A 14,534-nucleotide genomic window follows, 5' to 3' on the forward strand; every position below is an offset into this window, starting at 1 on the left:
TGGGGAAGGAAACCCTATAATGTGCTTCCAAACAGAAAGATAAAAGGATAAATGCAAATTTGTCCTTGAGCCTTCTCAGCTCAGCTGAGGGAGATGAGACATCCACAAAGGCTGTTTGAGCAGAGGATCAGGTTCCACTGACACCTCTGACAGTGAAGAGAAATTCCTCCAAGAAGGGGGCAGAGCATCAGGAGGAGCCTTCCCTTGGCCGTGTGGGAGTTCAGAGAAGTCTGTGGTGTTAGTGAGGCTTTGTAAATATCACAAAGCCTTTGCATCTGATAAAATCAATGATAAAAATTTGACTACTTGGGCCACATTTTCTCCTGGTAAAAGATTATATCTTTTAGTTTAAATCCATGTTCAGAAGTTTACATGAAATTGACATGTTTGCTATCCACAGATGAGTTGTGTTGCAAATTAAATGATGTTAGTGCCAGTTTCTGCTTTTACAATTGTTATGTGTTTTTTTTTTAAATTGCCCTTGTCTTTCTATGTATTTTTTAATGTTCATAGTAGACTTACTTTTCTTTTTCAGAAAATTGATATTACTAATAAAGCTGTAACAGAGCTTCTGTCCAAATCCACGGAGTACCTTCAGCCAAATCCAGGTAGGATAGGAACAATAGATGCTGGATTTTGGTGAACATTATTTTATTACTTGCAAATTAATTTTTGGTAGATAAAAGCTAATTAGGTCATCATTGTGAGGTTTCTATGTGGAGTTCTGCAGAGGTCTTCTAAGCAGGAGGGTGAGGAAGTTGGCTTTGGCTGTGATTGTGTCCTGCATTTGCTGTCTGCAGTATTTCTAACCAAGGAGCTCACAGCCAGGACTATTGAAAGGAATGTGAGTGTTGGTGAATATTTGCCTGGAGAAATGATGTTTTCTTAGTTGGGAATAAAAACTAGTTTTGTATGACCCATATTGTTGAATGGAATCTTTTTTCAGCTTTGGACTATGAGGTCCTGACAACAAAAAAATCATCAGTCTGAGATGAGCTTCGTGGCTTTGCTTGTGAAATAATTTATTGCTTTAAATAGATTTGTTTTAAAACTGGTTTTATCACTTTTAAATTTGTTTTTCTTTTTCCATGCCCCTCTTAGCATACAGGGCCAAGCTGGGAATGCTGAACACTATGTCAAAGATCAGAGGACAAGTTAAAACCACAGGCTACCCCCAGACAGAGGGACTCCTGGGAGACTGCATGATACGGTATGGCAGAGAGCTGGGCGATGATTCTATGTTTGGTGAGTTGGTGCATCTCCTCTGCCAATATTTCAGCATAAACTCCTTTGCAAAGTGTTTCTCACTGACATAACCTGTGTAGGTGGCCACTGCAGGTAAGAGGGAAAGTTAAGTGCAGGGATCAGGAGATGGTTGATGCAGCTCAGAAGCAGAATGCTCCTGCACCTTTGTCTGCCTCTGTTGCAGGTGGGTTTGATAACACTGTTACTGATGCTGGCTGATCATCCATCCCTGTTATTAAGCATTTTAGTTTCTAAGTTGCCAAACCTAAATAATTTAGGGTGATTCTTAAAAGCAGTTTATTTCTTTTAACTTTATATAAAAATGGCTCTACTCAGTTTGAGAAGTAAACTAAAGGAAAAATTCTTGGAGAAAGAAATAAACAGTAACACTGGATGTTTTTTTATTTTAGTAATTATCTATGTACAGTAGGGAGAAATTTTTTCCCCTGATGTCTGTTGGGGAAAAAAAAAAACCCAAAATGTAATTCAGAACAAAAATTTTCTAGTTCCAGTTTTGTATAGAGAACAAGCATAACTTGCATTATTTTATTTTTTACTCTTCAAGGGACTGCAGCAGATACAAAGATACCTATTTGAAATGGCTGTTTTAAAAGACAAATTTTCTGCTTTTACATATCTTGAGATATAAGAGCCTATTCTTTACCACAGGCCTTGCACTACTGGATGCTGGTGAGAGCATGAAGCAAATGGCAGAAGTGAAGGACTCTCTTGATATTAATGTCAAACAAAATTTTATTGATCCTCTACAGTTATTGCAGGACAAAGATTTAAAAGAAATTGGGGTAAGTTTTCCAGGTTATAGCTTCACTTAGTAATAATCAGAGTCAAATCAACCCTACTTCACTGAGATATTTTTCTTGAAAGCCGTAAGGTAAATAAATTTTCTAGTAATAGATTTTCTGTCTAGCAAAATAGTGACAAAATCTGCTTAGGATGAATGCTGGACTATTTCTCCCTTGCCTAACTTACTCAGTTTGCTGATTGCTTGTACAGTCAGTACAAGCATAGGGAAGAGAATTATATTCTTTATTTTTCTTCTGTTTTATTTTAATGAACATTTTTTATTAATGCTTATGAACATGTGAGTGGGCTGTGATTTACTGCTAGTGATTATCCTATCTTACCATCTCTGTCAGCCTAAAGCTGTTTATAATGGAGAATGAATATAAATGTTAAAAAAGGCTTTTCAGGGCAAACACAGAATGATCTGAATAGTGTCATAAAATGTTGAAGTGCCATATGCCACTATAGGAAAAAATACAGGATACTAAGGAACACATTTTTAACCTTTAGAGTTAAGTTTTTCAGTGTTTTTATTTGCAATGTGACAATTCAAAGAAATCCAGGCAGTCTTTGTCTGAGTCTGTTGATTCCAATGGATTTGGGTATAAGCAAGTTAAAACCCTGATGAAATGCAGAAATGAAAGTTATTTTATTTGTTTACACATAAATGAATGTGGAAAGCATAGCAAAAAGATAGCAGTAATGTCTGTAGCTGTCTCTTTTGAAGCATAGCTGTTTTCAATTGTGTTCTTCTGAGCTGATGAAAAGAAATTGTTTGATGTTAGCTTTAATGAGCATTTTGTACTGTCACTTTGAGTCCATTCTGTGAGTCTGTCAGTCCCAGGATTTTTGGCAACAAAAAAGCTTGTGTAGTTTTATCAGATAGAAGTGTCAAGTTGATACATAACAAGGACAAGAAGAATACAGGATTTTTTGGAGCACTGCTTTATGAGGGGAATATAAACCTTTAACTTTTAGTTGTCATAGTGCAGATAATTCAAGATGTAAAATTGAATTACATGTAGAATATAGTGACACACAAATATTTAAGTTGGATCCTGCTTCTCTCCACAGCTCAGAGAATCTGTACTGTGGCACATTTAGTGAAGTCCATGAGGTGGATGTCTAAAATAGGTAAATCAAGGCTGCCAGTACCCCAAGTGCTACCAAAGGGCTCTTTATTTAAAATTTTGTTCATTTTTGTGGCCCTATACTTACCAGGTGCTGCCTTGGGTCATAGGGGTGGACTGTACAAGTCTGTGAGCCTTGTATTTCTTTAAGTCTGCATATATTTGCATCCATTGCTGATATTTCCTGAGATCACAATGTGTTTGTTTGGGCATGTCCCATTTGGTCCTTCTCATAAATGTTGTGTCTCTTTTAGCATCACTTGAAGAAACTGGAAGGGCGCCGCTTGGATTATGATTATAAAAAGAAGCGTTTTGGAAAGATACCAGATGAAGAAGTTAAACAAGCAGTAGAAAAATTCGAAGAGTCAAAGGAACTGGCTGAAAGAAGCATGTTCAATTTCTTAGAAAATGATGTAAGTCTGTGCTGCATCTTTGTTTGCTGCAGTACGTCCTGGAGGGGCAAATGTGTGGGATTGGTTAAAGCCAGTCCCATCCTTCACAGGAGGTAAGGTCTGAAAGCAGAAACTCTTCCTCTTCCCAATTCTAAATCCCCTGTCAGAGAAGAACATAATGCACAGCAGAGACTGGGAGAACTCAAGAATTTCTTCTGGAGATACAGTGACTCAGACAAGATGGCCACAGAGTAGCCAAGTAGAACTAGCTGAGAGTAAAATGCAGTTTGGTCAGTAAGAGGGTGAAGTTTGGGAAATGGGTGTAGTCAAGACCTGCTGCTGAAAATCTAAACAAGGGCATGTACTCTCTGAGGTTTCTGAGTTTTAGCTCACTTATAGTCAAAACTTCCCTGCTGATGTGAAGTCTCTAAAAGATTTTACCTCGGAAAATCATTACTATTACACTTTGGCTCTGCAAAGTCCATAGAGTGAGTTTGTGGCTTGGGCTCAGATATGTGGACTTTGGCTCAGAGTCCAAGTCCATCATGAAATTATGTCTAAATAAGGAGCAGCTGTGGCCATTCAGGATAATCCTCTCTTCTGTCCACACACAGAGGAATAGGGGGATGTGCTTTCTCCTGCATAATCATGGAATTGTAGGAAAAGAAAGCTGGACCTATTCGGGCCTATTCCACAGTTTTGTCCTCTCCTGTAGATGCAGCATCACAGAAAACACACAAAGTAATAAGTGTGCTGTCTTCTGTGAGCAAACTGCAACAGTGAGGAGCTGTGAAGTGGGAAAATTTAACTGCAAGCAACTTCTCTCTCTATGCACACCCAGTTATAAACCAGCCTGTAGCTCCTGAACTGTTTGTAAGTGGGACACATTTGTTACAGCAGCCTCTTGCTGTTTTACCAGTGTAAGTTAATGAGGGCAGCAAAAGCTGGAACATGCTCTTATCAACAGTTTCAGCACTGTCCCACTGTAGGCTCTACCAGTTGCCTGGTTGCAGTGGATGTGTTTAGCAATTCTGTCTTGCATGGGCAGCTGAGAAATGTTTCAGGTACTGTTTATCATTAGTCAGAGCACCAAACTAAGGATAAAAGAGTGCAGGAATTCAACTGGTTTAGCTCAGCCACTAGAGAACAGATGAGTTACACATTCTATTGTAAGTAATTCTGCCTTTGGGAGGGGGTGAACTGTATATCCCTCTGAAGTTTTTTCTGTACCCATTTCCTATTGTTTCTGTTTAAAGAAAACTCTGTGCTCTTCCTCTTCCATTTTTGTGCTGACCCGGTCTGTCTTACCTTGTTGTCTTACCCCAAATGGTCTCACTGTGTTTGTGGAGATCTTAACTGCAATCACCTCCTTCTAATCCTTTCCAGATCCCCAAGTGTCTCCCTCTCTTGGTCTTCTTGCCCTGAAGTCTGTTCTCTGAGCTCTGGTTCCCAGCCATCGTGCCAGGTGCCTTTCCCAGGCTCAATCCTGATCCCCACCTTTCTCAGGTTTTTGCAAGCCAGCTCCAGACCTCCCACATTGACACTGTTGCATTCACTTCTTATCAGATCCATCTTCCTGCCATTCCCACACAGCCAGTCCCAGGTTCATCTTCCTAAGTAGCTTTTAGTCCTTCAAGTTTCTCTGGTTCTTTCCCAGTCTCTCTTTCTCTCTCTCTTCTCCTAATCCACAGCTCCATATTTCTCCTAGCTCATAGTTGTCTTGTTTGGACGGTCAGTTAACAGTTTTTTCTGACCACACATCCCAACTCCAGGCACTTTGTGTGTTGCCCTCATCTGTTTATATTGCTCTCCTCTGACTGTGATGGGATTGTCTCAGCTGTTGGTTTGATTCTGTGCATTTCATTTCTTTGTGTTATGTGACAGTGTTTGGCTCTCTTGTAGTCCTGGCAGAATTTTTAATGATCTTTTTAACTGAGTAAAAGCAGACAAAGTATAACACAAAACTGCCATGGGTCCATAAAACATTTGTAGAAAGTTTACTCAGATATTTTCTTATGATCCAATGTCTGAAGACATCATGATGGAATGGAAAGATGTCAGACTTCTTGGGGTCTGTCTTCTTAATGTTGTCTTGAAGAAGACAAATATCTGTTACTGCTCCATACCCCATACAGCTTGAACTTTTCAGCTTGTGTTAGGGGAATGAGATTATTTCTTACTTCATGAATAATAATATTTCGTTTTTTCTTTCTCCTTCACATTCTCCCTTTTCTCATCATTCATATTTTTGAATGATTGGCTAATATGTTTTAAATCCAAGTAGATAAATCATGTTTCACTTATCAGTTTATAAATGCTGCCATCTAGTGAGGTAAGTCCAGATCATTTCAGAACTCTACTTTGTAAACATTGATAATAAACACTAATGGGTCTGAGTCATAAGAGCTGTCACAGTGTAATTTCTTCCAGCATTGATCAGAAAAGTTCCACTTTCACCTGCTGAGGGGTCATGTCCTCTTTAATGTTTTGGGCTTGGGTGTTGACAGACAGCTGGCTTGGAAGTTGAAAGCAGAAGGGATTTGCACATTGTGAAAGGAAATGACTCAAGGACCCAGCCCTGAGTTAGTGAACTAGAAGTTACACCTCAGTTTTGTTCAGTTTCCAACTGGCAGTTTCTTTGGTAGAATCACATGTGCTCTTTTCCAATAACCTCTACAAGGTACTGCAGTCTTTTGAGATACCAGGTCTGTTTTAAATGATCCGTTTGTTTATCCTTCTGCTGAATGTACTGCAGAGCCCTTACAACTATTTTCCTCTGTCTTTCAGGTAGAACAAGTGAGCCAGTTGGCTGTGTTTGTAGAAGCAGCACTAGATTACCATAAACAATCCACAGAAATTCTGGAGGACCTGCAGAGCAAGCTGCAAAACCGGTAAGACAGAACCCTTCAGAAAATGCTGAACCTCTTCTGCAGCTGAGGTGCACAACGTTGGAAAGTCACTGAAGCAACAGATCTTGTAGCACCACCTCCCAGATGCACGTTTGCTGTGCTTTGTGCCAGACTGAGCTCCATGGCTTTAAACCTCTGCCACCTGGCAGCTCCTTGCTGTGCTGGGAGACTTTAATGTAACACAGGATCTGCCCAGGGAGCTCTGAGTGTGTGCAGTCTCTCCCATCTGTGGTGGTTAATGGGGACAGCCTCCCTTTGTTTAGAGGTTTATTTCAACTTGCATACTTTGAGTTGTGTTTGGAGGATTTGCTTGAAAGTTGGCCTGTTTTTATTGAGATTAAGGGCTATAACAAAATCCTACAGCACAGTAAGGAACCAGCCAGCTGGCCAGGATCAGAGCTGTGCTTAACACACATATGAAGGGCCCAGGTACTTTGTGTCAGCCTAGGGAAAGGGAGAAATGCTGCTGCCACTGGTGTGTCACTCAGGTCACCAGAGACCTGAGTGTAGGCAGGGTCAGGAGAACTGCTTGGGGCTTTCAGCTCAGGGTGGCTCTGGGGGCTGTGAGCATTGGCATGAGGGCAGCTGTTCTGCAGACACCCTGTGCCATCCCAGCTGGAGGGGCCAGGAGGGCAAGGAGCTCTCAGCTGGGACACACACAGCAAGAGGTACTAGACAGTTTTGCTGGCTAAATGTTTTTTTCCTGTATTCCCTAAAAAAAGGCCATGTGTTGATGCAGTCCCTGGGCCCCTGTCCTAGATGTGTTTCTCCATATGTCATTTGCAGTTGAGCTTTCCAGAGAGCTCATTCCTGCAACTTATGCTGAACTCAGTGGCAGCTGTGGGTGCTCATCACTTCTCAAACTCAGGCTGTTAAGCTTTATGCCTTTGTCAGCAGGACCAATGTATTAAATAAATTAGAGACTTGTTGAAATTCAAGTATTGCATGAGAATTGAGAAGCTTTTAGTAAAAATACACACTCCCCCCAAAACAAACCAACCAACCAAAAAACCAAACCCAACACCATAAAACCAAAACACAAACCAACCAAAAGAAGCCTAAAACCAGAACCAGCAGAAGATTTTCCTCACCTTTCAAACAGCAAAGCACTTAACCTGAGCTTAAGTTCTGTAAGTATTTCTTCCTTCTTTCTTCCTAAGTAAATCTCTTGCTGTTCTCCTCTGTGTTACAGAATAAATGTAGCATCTAGTCGGCCTAAGCGTGAATTTAAGCCAAAGCCTGTAATAACTACAACTCTGGAAATTGGTGATAATCAGCAGCACAATGGGATTGCCTATAGTTCTTCCATAAAATCATCAGGTGAGTCTGTCACCACAGAATTAATGTGTCTCTAGTTGTTTTGCCAGATTGTTGCTTGAGGTATTTCTGGTGCCATGAGAACAGTGGATCCATCAGGCATCAGTATCTGTGCATCTGACTCCAGATTGTTTTCCAGATTTCAAAACAGAGCTGTGAATCAGGGTTCCTCTCAACAGACTCTCACCCATTTGAAGTTGAGGTGTGGCATTCTCCTCGGTCTTTTAGGTCTCTGAATTGCCACTGAGGGTGGGAGGAGAGAGAGGGAGAGGCACTTGCAGAAAACAGTTCATTTCTTGCAGTAATAGATGCCTACAGTGGGTGTGTTTGATCATAGCACCTGGAGATACTCCAGACTAATTTTTCTCCACAGTCTCAGAGCATAAATGATCTGTACAGGATCTCAAATATTATCTAAGTAGAATTCAGAGATGACTCCCACCCTTACTGTTTTTAACATCTTATAACTTTACTATCCCCTACATTATGCACCAAAGTATGAACTGAAGTACTTTTACTACCTGTTGGTGGGGGCTCAGGACCATTTCCTTTGATAAGGCCCTGATTTTACAAAAAAAGGCAACTTTTGAAAGTTGTGTGAATAGTAATAGTCTGTAATGTTACACATTGAAATAGCTTTACCTCATCCCATGAATAAAATTATTTTGTCCTATCTCCTTAATAACTATATTGTATGATGAATGAGCCCAGTTAAAAAACCAAGCCAATAAAACCCCCAAACAAACAAAAAACCCAAACAAAACCCTAATGAAAATATACAGAGGAAAGAAAATGGAGCTGGAGATTTTTCTATAAACATTATTTGGAAAAAAAATAGAGCAGAAGTAGTAAGACAAAGGTTCCCTTCTGTACTTGGCATGGCATCCAGGATATTTTCCTGAAGGTTTGTTGGTTTGTTTTTTTCTACTTCTCCTTAATTAATTTTTTAATTCTCCAATTTCTTTTTCTCTCCAGTCTTGTTCCTTTTAAAAGGTTGTTGGGAGAGAAATGAGAGAACTAAAAGTGAAATAATAAAGCTTGGAGCTGTAACTTCATGCTCCTTCCAATGTCTCTTGAATTTTCTTGCACTGTGCTGCAAGAGGAAACCATTATGCAATGCATACTGAAGGGGATTTGCAGCAGTTTGGCAGCATAAATCCACCCAGCGAGATCTGATTCCTCAATTTGTTTGAAGCTCCTTGTGCTGCCTGAATGCTGAATTTTTGTGTTGCTCTAAATTGTGGGATGGAGGGAGACAGCCCCCTTTGTGCATTATCTCAGGTTCCTAAGACCTGTGACACAAGGACACATTTCATCCGGAGCACTGGAGGTGTTTGCAGGGATCAGTAACTTCCTTGGTATTTTCACAGCACATCTGGATGACAGTAGCAAAAACATAGCAGCTTTATTAAAAATCACCATAAAAATTTTTGGCCCTATCAACTACTTACCAAGTTATATAGGATTTTTTTTGCCTGTTTTTCATGTGCAGGGGAGAAAGGAGATTCAGATTCAGCATTTGTATATAAGCTAGTGTGTCAAAGTGCATTACAGTGGTTTATTATTGCCATCCAGCAGTTGTTCCAAGATGTCCTTTATGGATAATCAATCCTGCCTTTGGGAGACAGTCAGATGATGACTTCTCCAGGTTGCTTCCAGCCCAGTTAGTTAAAGAAAAATCTCAGTTTTAATGAGCTGAAATTCAGTGAAAATTGGAAAATAAATGACCCCTGATGACTCAGATAGGGAAGGAGCGAGGCACTTCCATTCACTGACTCCATCCGTGGACTGTTGCACCAACTGTTTGCATATCACTGAATGAGGGTTTGTCACTGCTGCACTTGCTTAGTGCTGTCAGAATGGAAACAAAATAAAACCACCATAAAAGAGATGAAAAGGAGAAATAGGCTATATGAGATAATTGTTGCCATACTTAAGTGCTAATAACATTAGAAAGACCACGTATGCTGGTTTTTTCCTCCTGAAGAAGCTGTGGATGATGTGCTTACCTCCCCAGCAGGTAGAAATCATCACTGAAATCTCTGTTCATTCTCTATTGTTTTCCTATTCCTACTCAAACATTGTCCATGTGGATTTCTGTGAACTGCAGTGGGCTCAATATGCCCTGCTTATAAATGTGAAAACCTTTCTGTCCCTTTTTAAAATCAGAATCATGAAACAGATAAAATTTTTGTGATCTGTAATTTGGAAATGAGAACCAGGCAGTTCTAAGCAAAACTGCTAAATGTCTTAAAGTCTCCATGAGATGGGGAGATAGCATTGTAATCACCTTCTTTTTGTTTAGGAAACTGACCTCCCCATCCTACTCAAACAAGTACTTCCATGATTCATTTTCCCCACTTCCATATTGACCCTATCAAAATGCAGATCTTTGATTTCTCTGGTACTGTCCCTCAGGGTAAGTAGTGTCTTGGTACTCAGCAAAGCCATGGAGATCTGCAGGACAGTTCAAAGCAAGATGCGACGCATCCAGCACAACTGCCACGGTACAGTTCTGAGCATGGAAATTACTTTTCCCATGTTCCACAATATTTTTTCAACTATCAGCTTCTTGGAGCAGAAATACTATTTTCCTTTGTATAGCCTCTAACATGTGAGGAATATTTACTGCTTATGACTTGTGCACATTTGCAGGACTAGATTCACATAAACTTAATTTTTATGTTGTTGCGAATTATTTGGCTGCATTAAATAAATGCAGATAAAAAATATCTATTTCTAATTCATTGTTATCCTCATTAATGAGCTGCAGCTGTAAGCATCATCTGGCTCGTTTTAGAACTCTTTAATTGCTGTATTACATCATGCCTTTCACTCAGTTTGTTTGTCAGGTTTGACTATGATATGAAATATATGGATCTGGTTGCCACATGCTGGAATTCAACATAAGCATCTAAGTGTTTACTCACTTCAGCTATGAGGGAGACTGGGATTAATTATCTAAGCAAGCTTCCAGTTTGTGATTATTAAAGTACAGTCTTGCTACCTAATGTATACAGCATGGTATAGAAGGCAGAGTAGATGCAGGTACAGGCAGTAACACCCTCCCTTTGGGGAAAACAAACAAAAAACCCAAACCATCACTGAATGGCATTTTGGTTTCATCCTGTAACACTCCAGGAATCACAGACAGCCTCTTGCTTACCCTGATTTTGTGCTGTCCAGATCTGAGTGGTCTGGAAATTAATGGCAGTTCTTTTTTGACTGTGACAGGGATGTAAACTAGAGAAATAAAGGAGGTGCATGTGAAGTCGCAAATTAACATAAACCCTGTTGGCAGAAATAGAAGAGTGCAATTTATTTAGCTAAAACCTCTGCAACATTTGTGCAATAGACAGCAAAAGGCTGGAGTGGTGCCAGCAGTTCTGTGATGTTAAGCAGTGTGTGTTGCAGAGTGTCAGGCAGTGCTGCCCCCTTACCTTTGTCGGGGAAGCTTTGTCTCACTGGATTATACAGTAGCAGCAGCTGCCTGACTCTAATGAAGACTTTGACTGATCCTACAGCCTGGAGTGAAACTGGTTGTGCTGGCTGTGGCCATTATTTAAAAACCTTTCCAGGCTGCCAGACGTTTCTTTGCAGTTCTTTGGAGCTTAAAATGAACCAAATGTGATCCGTCTCTGATCAGGTAGCTCACTGTCAGGAGTTAACTGGCCTGCAGTAACAAACTAGCCCCATCGGAGCAGGCGGTGAGGGCGAGCAGCTCTGTCAATTACCGCCATCGCCGCCTCCTGCTGCTGACAGCTCCGGAGAGCTGGTACCACTTCTACCTTGGCAAAGGCTGAAAATAACTCTGCTATTTTTAAACACAATCAGTCCTGTCTTGCTGGGCAACTGGCTCATCATCTCTTTTTCTGCATGGAGTCCTTCAGCAAATGTATGACAACCAAGCTTTCACCTGCACCAGTGTATTAGAGTAGCTCTAATTTAGCTGGTTCTTGTAGTACTTTGTCACTACCCTGAGCCTTCCACAGGATGAGCCTGGCACTGTGATAATGCTGCTCTGGGAAGGTTTGCTTAGTCTCTCTTGGCACTTCTCTTCCATTGTTATAAATAAAAGCTCTCTTCTGTTGCTATCAAGGGTAAAATATACCCATAAAAGAGAAAAGCAATTCCTACTTTCCAGTTCTAACACCAGATATGGCCCCCAATTGTATTATTGTCAATTAAAAAGATGTTTTCACCTCTCTGTTGTCATTGAGTGATCACCACTGGTTCTTAGCTGGTTTCCTTTAGAGATTTCCCCTAATTCCTTTATCTAGAAAATGCTAGAGCAGTTACTCTTTAATAGTTTCCTGTGTGTTACCATGATTAACAGGTTAAAATGCATTTTTGCCATTTTAGCTGTTATATCTGTATTGCATTACCAGATGCGTGCAGGTTTACCCAGTAAAAAAGTATAGCTGGGAGACTCAAGGACTGGAATGTTTGAGTATTGCTGCAATGTTCCCAATAAGACAACCTGAATAATTTAAATAGAAGTACTAGTGTTCTAGAGGTGTCACGCTATAAGGTGTGGTACTCCTCTTTACAAGGCAGCAGCATTGTCTTTTCTCCAATTCTTCATTTATAAATGTATTTCAAATTACCAAACTTTTACTTGGATACATTAAATGTGTTGTTAAAAAATCTGTTACGCCTGAACTACAGTTGAACCATGGACTAGTCCTTGACCACAGAGTTGAGCTTTACAATTTGAACATAATTATTCTGATAAAATGTATTCTAATTAGTCATAAATACGAATGTTACATATATATTGGTACCACCAATCCAAGCTAATCAATACTCCTCCGTAAGAATATCTTTAAAAAAAGGTATTTACCGCATTAACAAGTTATCAAGGTTAACCTTTTTTTTAATGTTTAAGGGCGATTTGAAATTAAGATCTTTTTAGGATAAACATTGCAAATCATGAGAAGAGCCAGATACTGTATCAGAAAACTGTTTTCATCCCTAAAGTAATTTGACAGGTGAGGTGCCTTTGTTTCTACCGTAGCCTTTGCCTCAGTTCAGATGGAGGTTGTGTAAAATAAAGGAGTGGAGCACAGGAGCTCAGGGAGCAGTAACCCAGAACCGTCACTGCTCAGGTGAGGGTGGAACCTCACTCCTGCCTCGGCATGTGTGGTGTGGAAATCCAGGGGTCTGCCTCGGGCTGCAGGGCTGTGTTAGTAGGACAGACCAGGAGCCCCTGCCCCGGTAGGTGTTCCCGCAGGATCAGTGTGCTGCAGTGCCATTTGTTTAAAGGATTCCTTGTCATTTCCCCTGTTGACTTTTCTGCTTCCTCAACTCCTGCCCTTCCGATTCCTCTGGCAGCTGCTCCACAGAGAGCACATGGGGTTTGACAACTGATTACTCAAACCCACAGTTGGAGATAAACATCCTTTTGAGAGGGAAGGCAGCTAGGAATGAAAGAGGAGTAGCATCTGAACTTCAGGAACAGTTACGTGTTAAAACTTATTATCACTAATCTTGTATTTTATATGTAGAAGCACCAGATGTTAATGAATAAAAGCAATGGAAAAGCTGTTGCTGTTGACACGACAGCAGGGCTACATTTGTGACCTCTTGTTTTGTGCTTAGTGGCTGGTGGGATGCTGTGAAGCTCAATTAATGCGGTTGTTTTTTCTGTCACTGGGACAGGTTCTTCAGTGCACATGGATCAGCCTTGCTGCCAAGCTCTCTATGACTTTGAGCCAGAAAATGAAGGCGAGCTTGGATTTAAGGAAGGGGACATCATAACTTTGACCAATCAGATTGATGAGAATTGGTATGAGGGGATGTTAAATGGAGAGTCTGGCTTCTTCCCCATTAATTATGTTGAAGTGATAGTTCCCTTGCCTCAGTGATCGTGTCATTCGAGCTGTGAACATGATTTCATGACTGAAATGGATTCACAAATGTTCTGTCAGTGTGGCATTCTGTGAAAGCCTTGCTATTTGACTGACTTACTGACTTTTGTATGCGTCTTTTTAAAATGTATTTATTTTATATTCAAAAAAATTTCACCTTCCCTGATTTGTCAACCTGCAAAAAAACCCATACCCAGTTTTTTTGCTTTGTGCCTTGAAGATCACTGTATGAAGTGTTTACTGGTAGCTCACTGTTGCTCCAAAAATGCATTTCCTTGCTATTATTGTATGTGGGTTTTTTTTATCTTTGGCTGCAATGATTTTACTATTGAAGACTATTTTAAGAAATACTGTTAGTGAGGCTAACTGTAACCAGTTCCTAAGTTACTGATGTCCTTGAGCTGTTTTCATCTATCACACCATAATTTATTGTGAACAAGTTAATTCATCTTTTGCATTGTATGTTGACAAAAGGCAAAGTGGTTGTTGTCAATATTAAGATGATGTTGTACTAAGTACAAGTTCTCAGCATTGAAAATTGGTATAATTTACTGACCGAACTGAATAAATATTTCTGTGGGATAAGAAAAGTGGTTGCTGCTTCTGTACTCTTGGTTTTGGCACTTGTTTGAGCAGGAGGCCACTTTTGCTGAACAGATCAGCTTTCAGTGACAAAAACAATGCATGAATAATCTTCCTATTTCTCTATTGATTCTTCAGCACTTATGTCTGTTAACATCTTTTTCTAGCAGAAGGAAAAGACAGAAGTTCCTTGGAACTAAGTACAAGCTGCTCCTAGTTCCATAGGGTTTGTAGAGAAGTCCCGTGAGAGAAAGAGGTGAGTAGCACTGGTGCCTACTGCACACA

The 14,534-nt window shown here is 40.3% G+C and overlaps 1 protein-coding gene across 5 annotated transcripts in view; it reads left to right on the forward strand.

The window, feature by feature from the left end:
• SH3GL3 (SH3 domain containing GRB2 like 3, endophilin A3) overlaps nucleotides 1-14,505 on the forward strand; it is a 55,700-nt gene extending 41,195 nt beyond the window's left edge. For 3 of the 5 annotated variants that reach the window (XM_038147082.1, XM_038147081.1, XM_038147078.1), the window contains 7 exons: nucleotides 536-608; nucleotides 1,102-1,245; nucleotides 1,915-2,048; nucleotides 3,434-3,592; nucleotides 6,359-6,462; nucleotides 7,673-7,800; nucleotides 13,459-14,257. In XM_038147082.1, the coding sequence (XP_038003010.1) occupies nucleotides 536-608; nucleotides 1,102-1,245; nucleotides 1,915-2,048; nucleotides 3,434-3,592; nucleotides 6,359-6,462; nucleotides 7,673-7,800; nucleotides 13,459-13,664 (948 nt within the window). In that variant the 3' untranslated portion in view covers nucleotides 13,665-14,257. Of the gene's footprint in view, nucleotides 1-535; nucleotides 609-1,101; nucleotides 1,246-1,914; nucleotides 2,049-3,433; nucleotides 3,593-6,358; nucleotides 6,463-7,672; nucleotides 7,801-13,458; nucleotides 14,258-14,416 lie in introns of those variants that run through there. The other 2 variants (XM_038147079.1, XM_038147080.1) reach the window with 2 other exon arrangements.
• The last annotated feature ends 29 nt before the right edge of the window (nucleotides 14,506-14,534 follow it).

The sequence above is a fragment of the Motacilla alba genome, chromosome 10, assembly GCF_015832195.1.
Source record: "Motacilla alba alba isolate MOTALB_02 chromosome 10, Motacilla_alba_V1.0_pri, whole genome shotgun sequence".
Classification (NCBI taxonomy): Eukaryota; Metazoa; Chordata; class Aves; order Passeriformes; family Motacillidae; genus Motacilla; species Motacilla alba.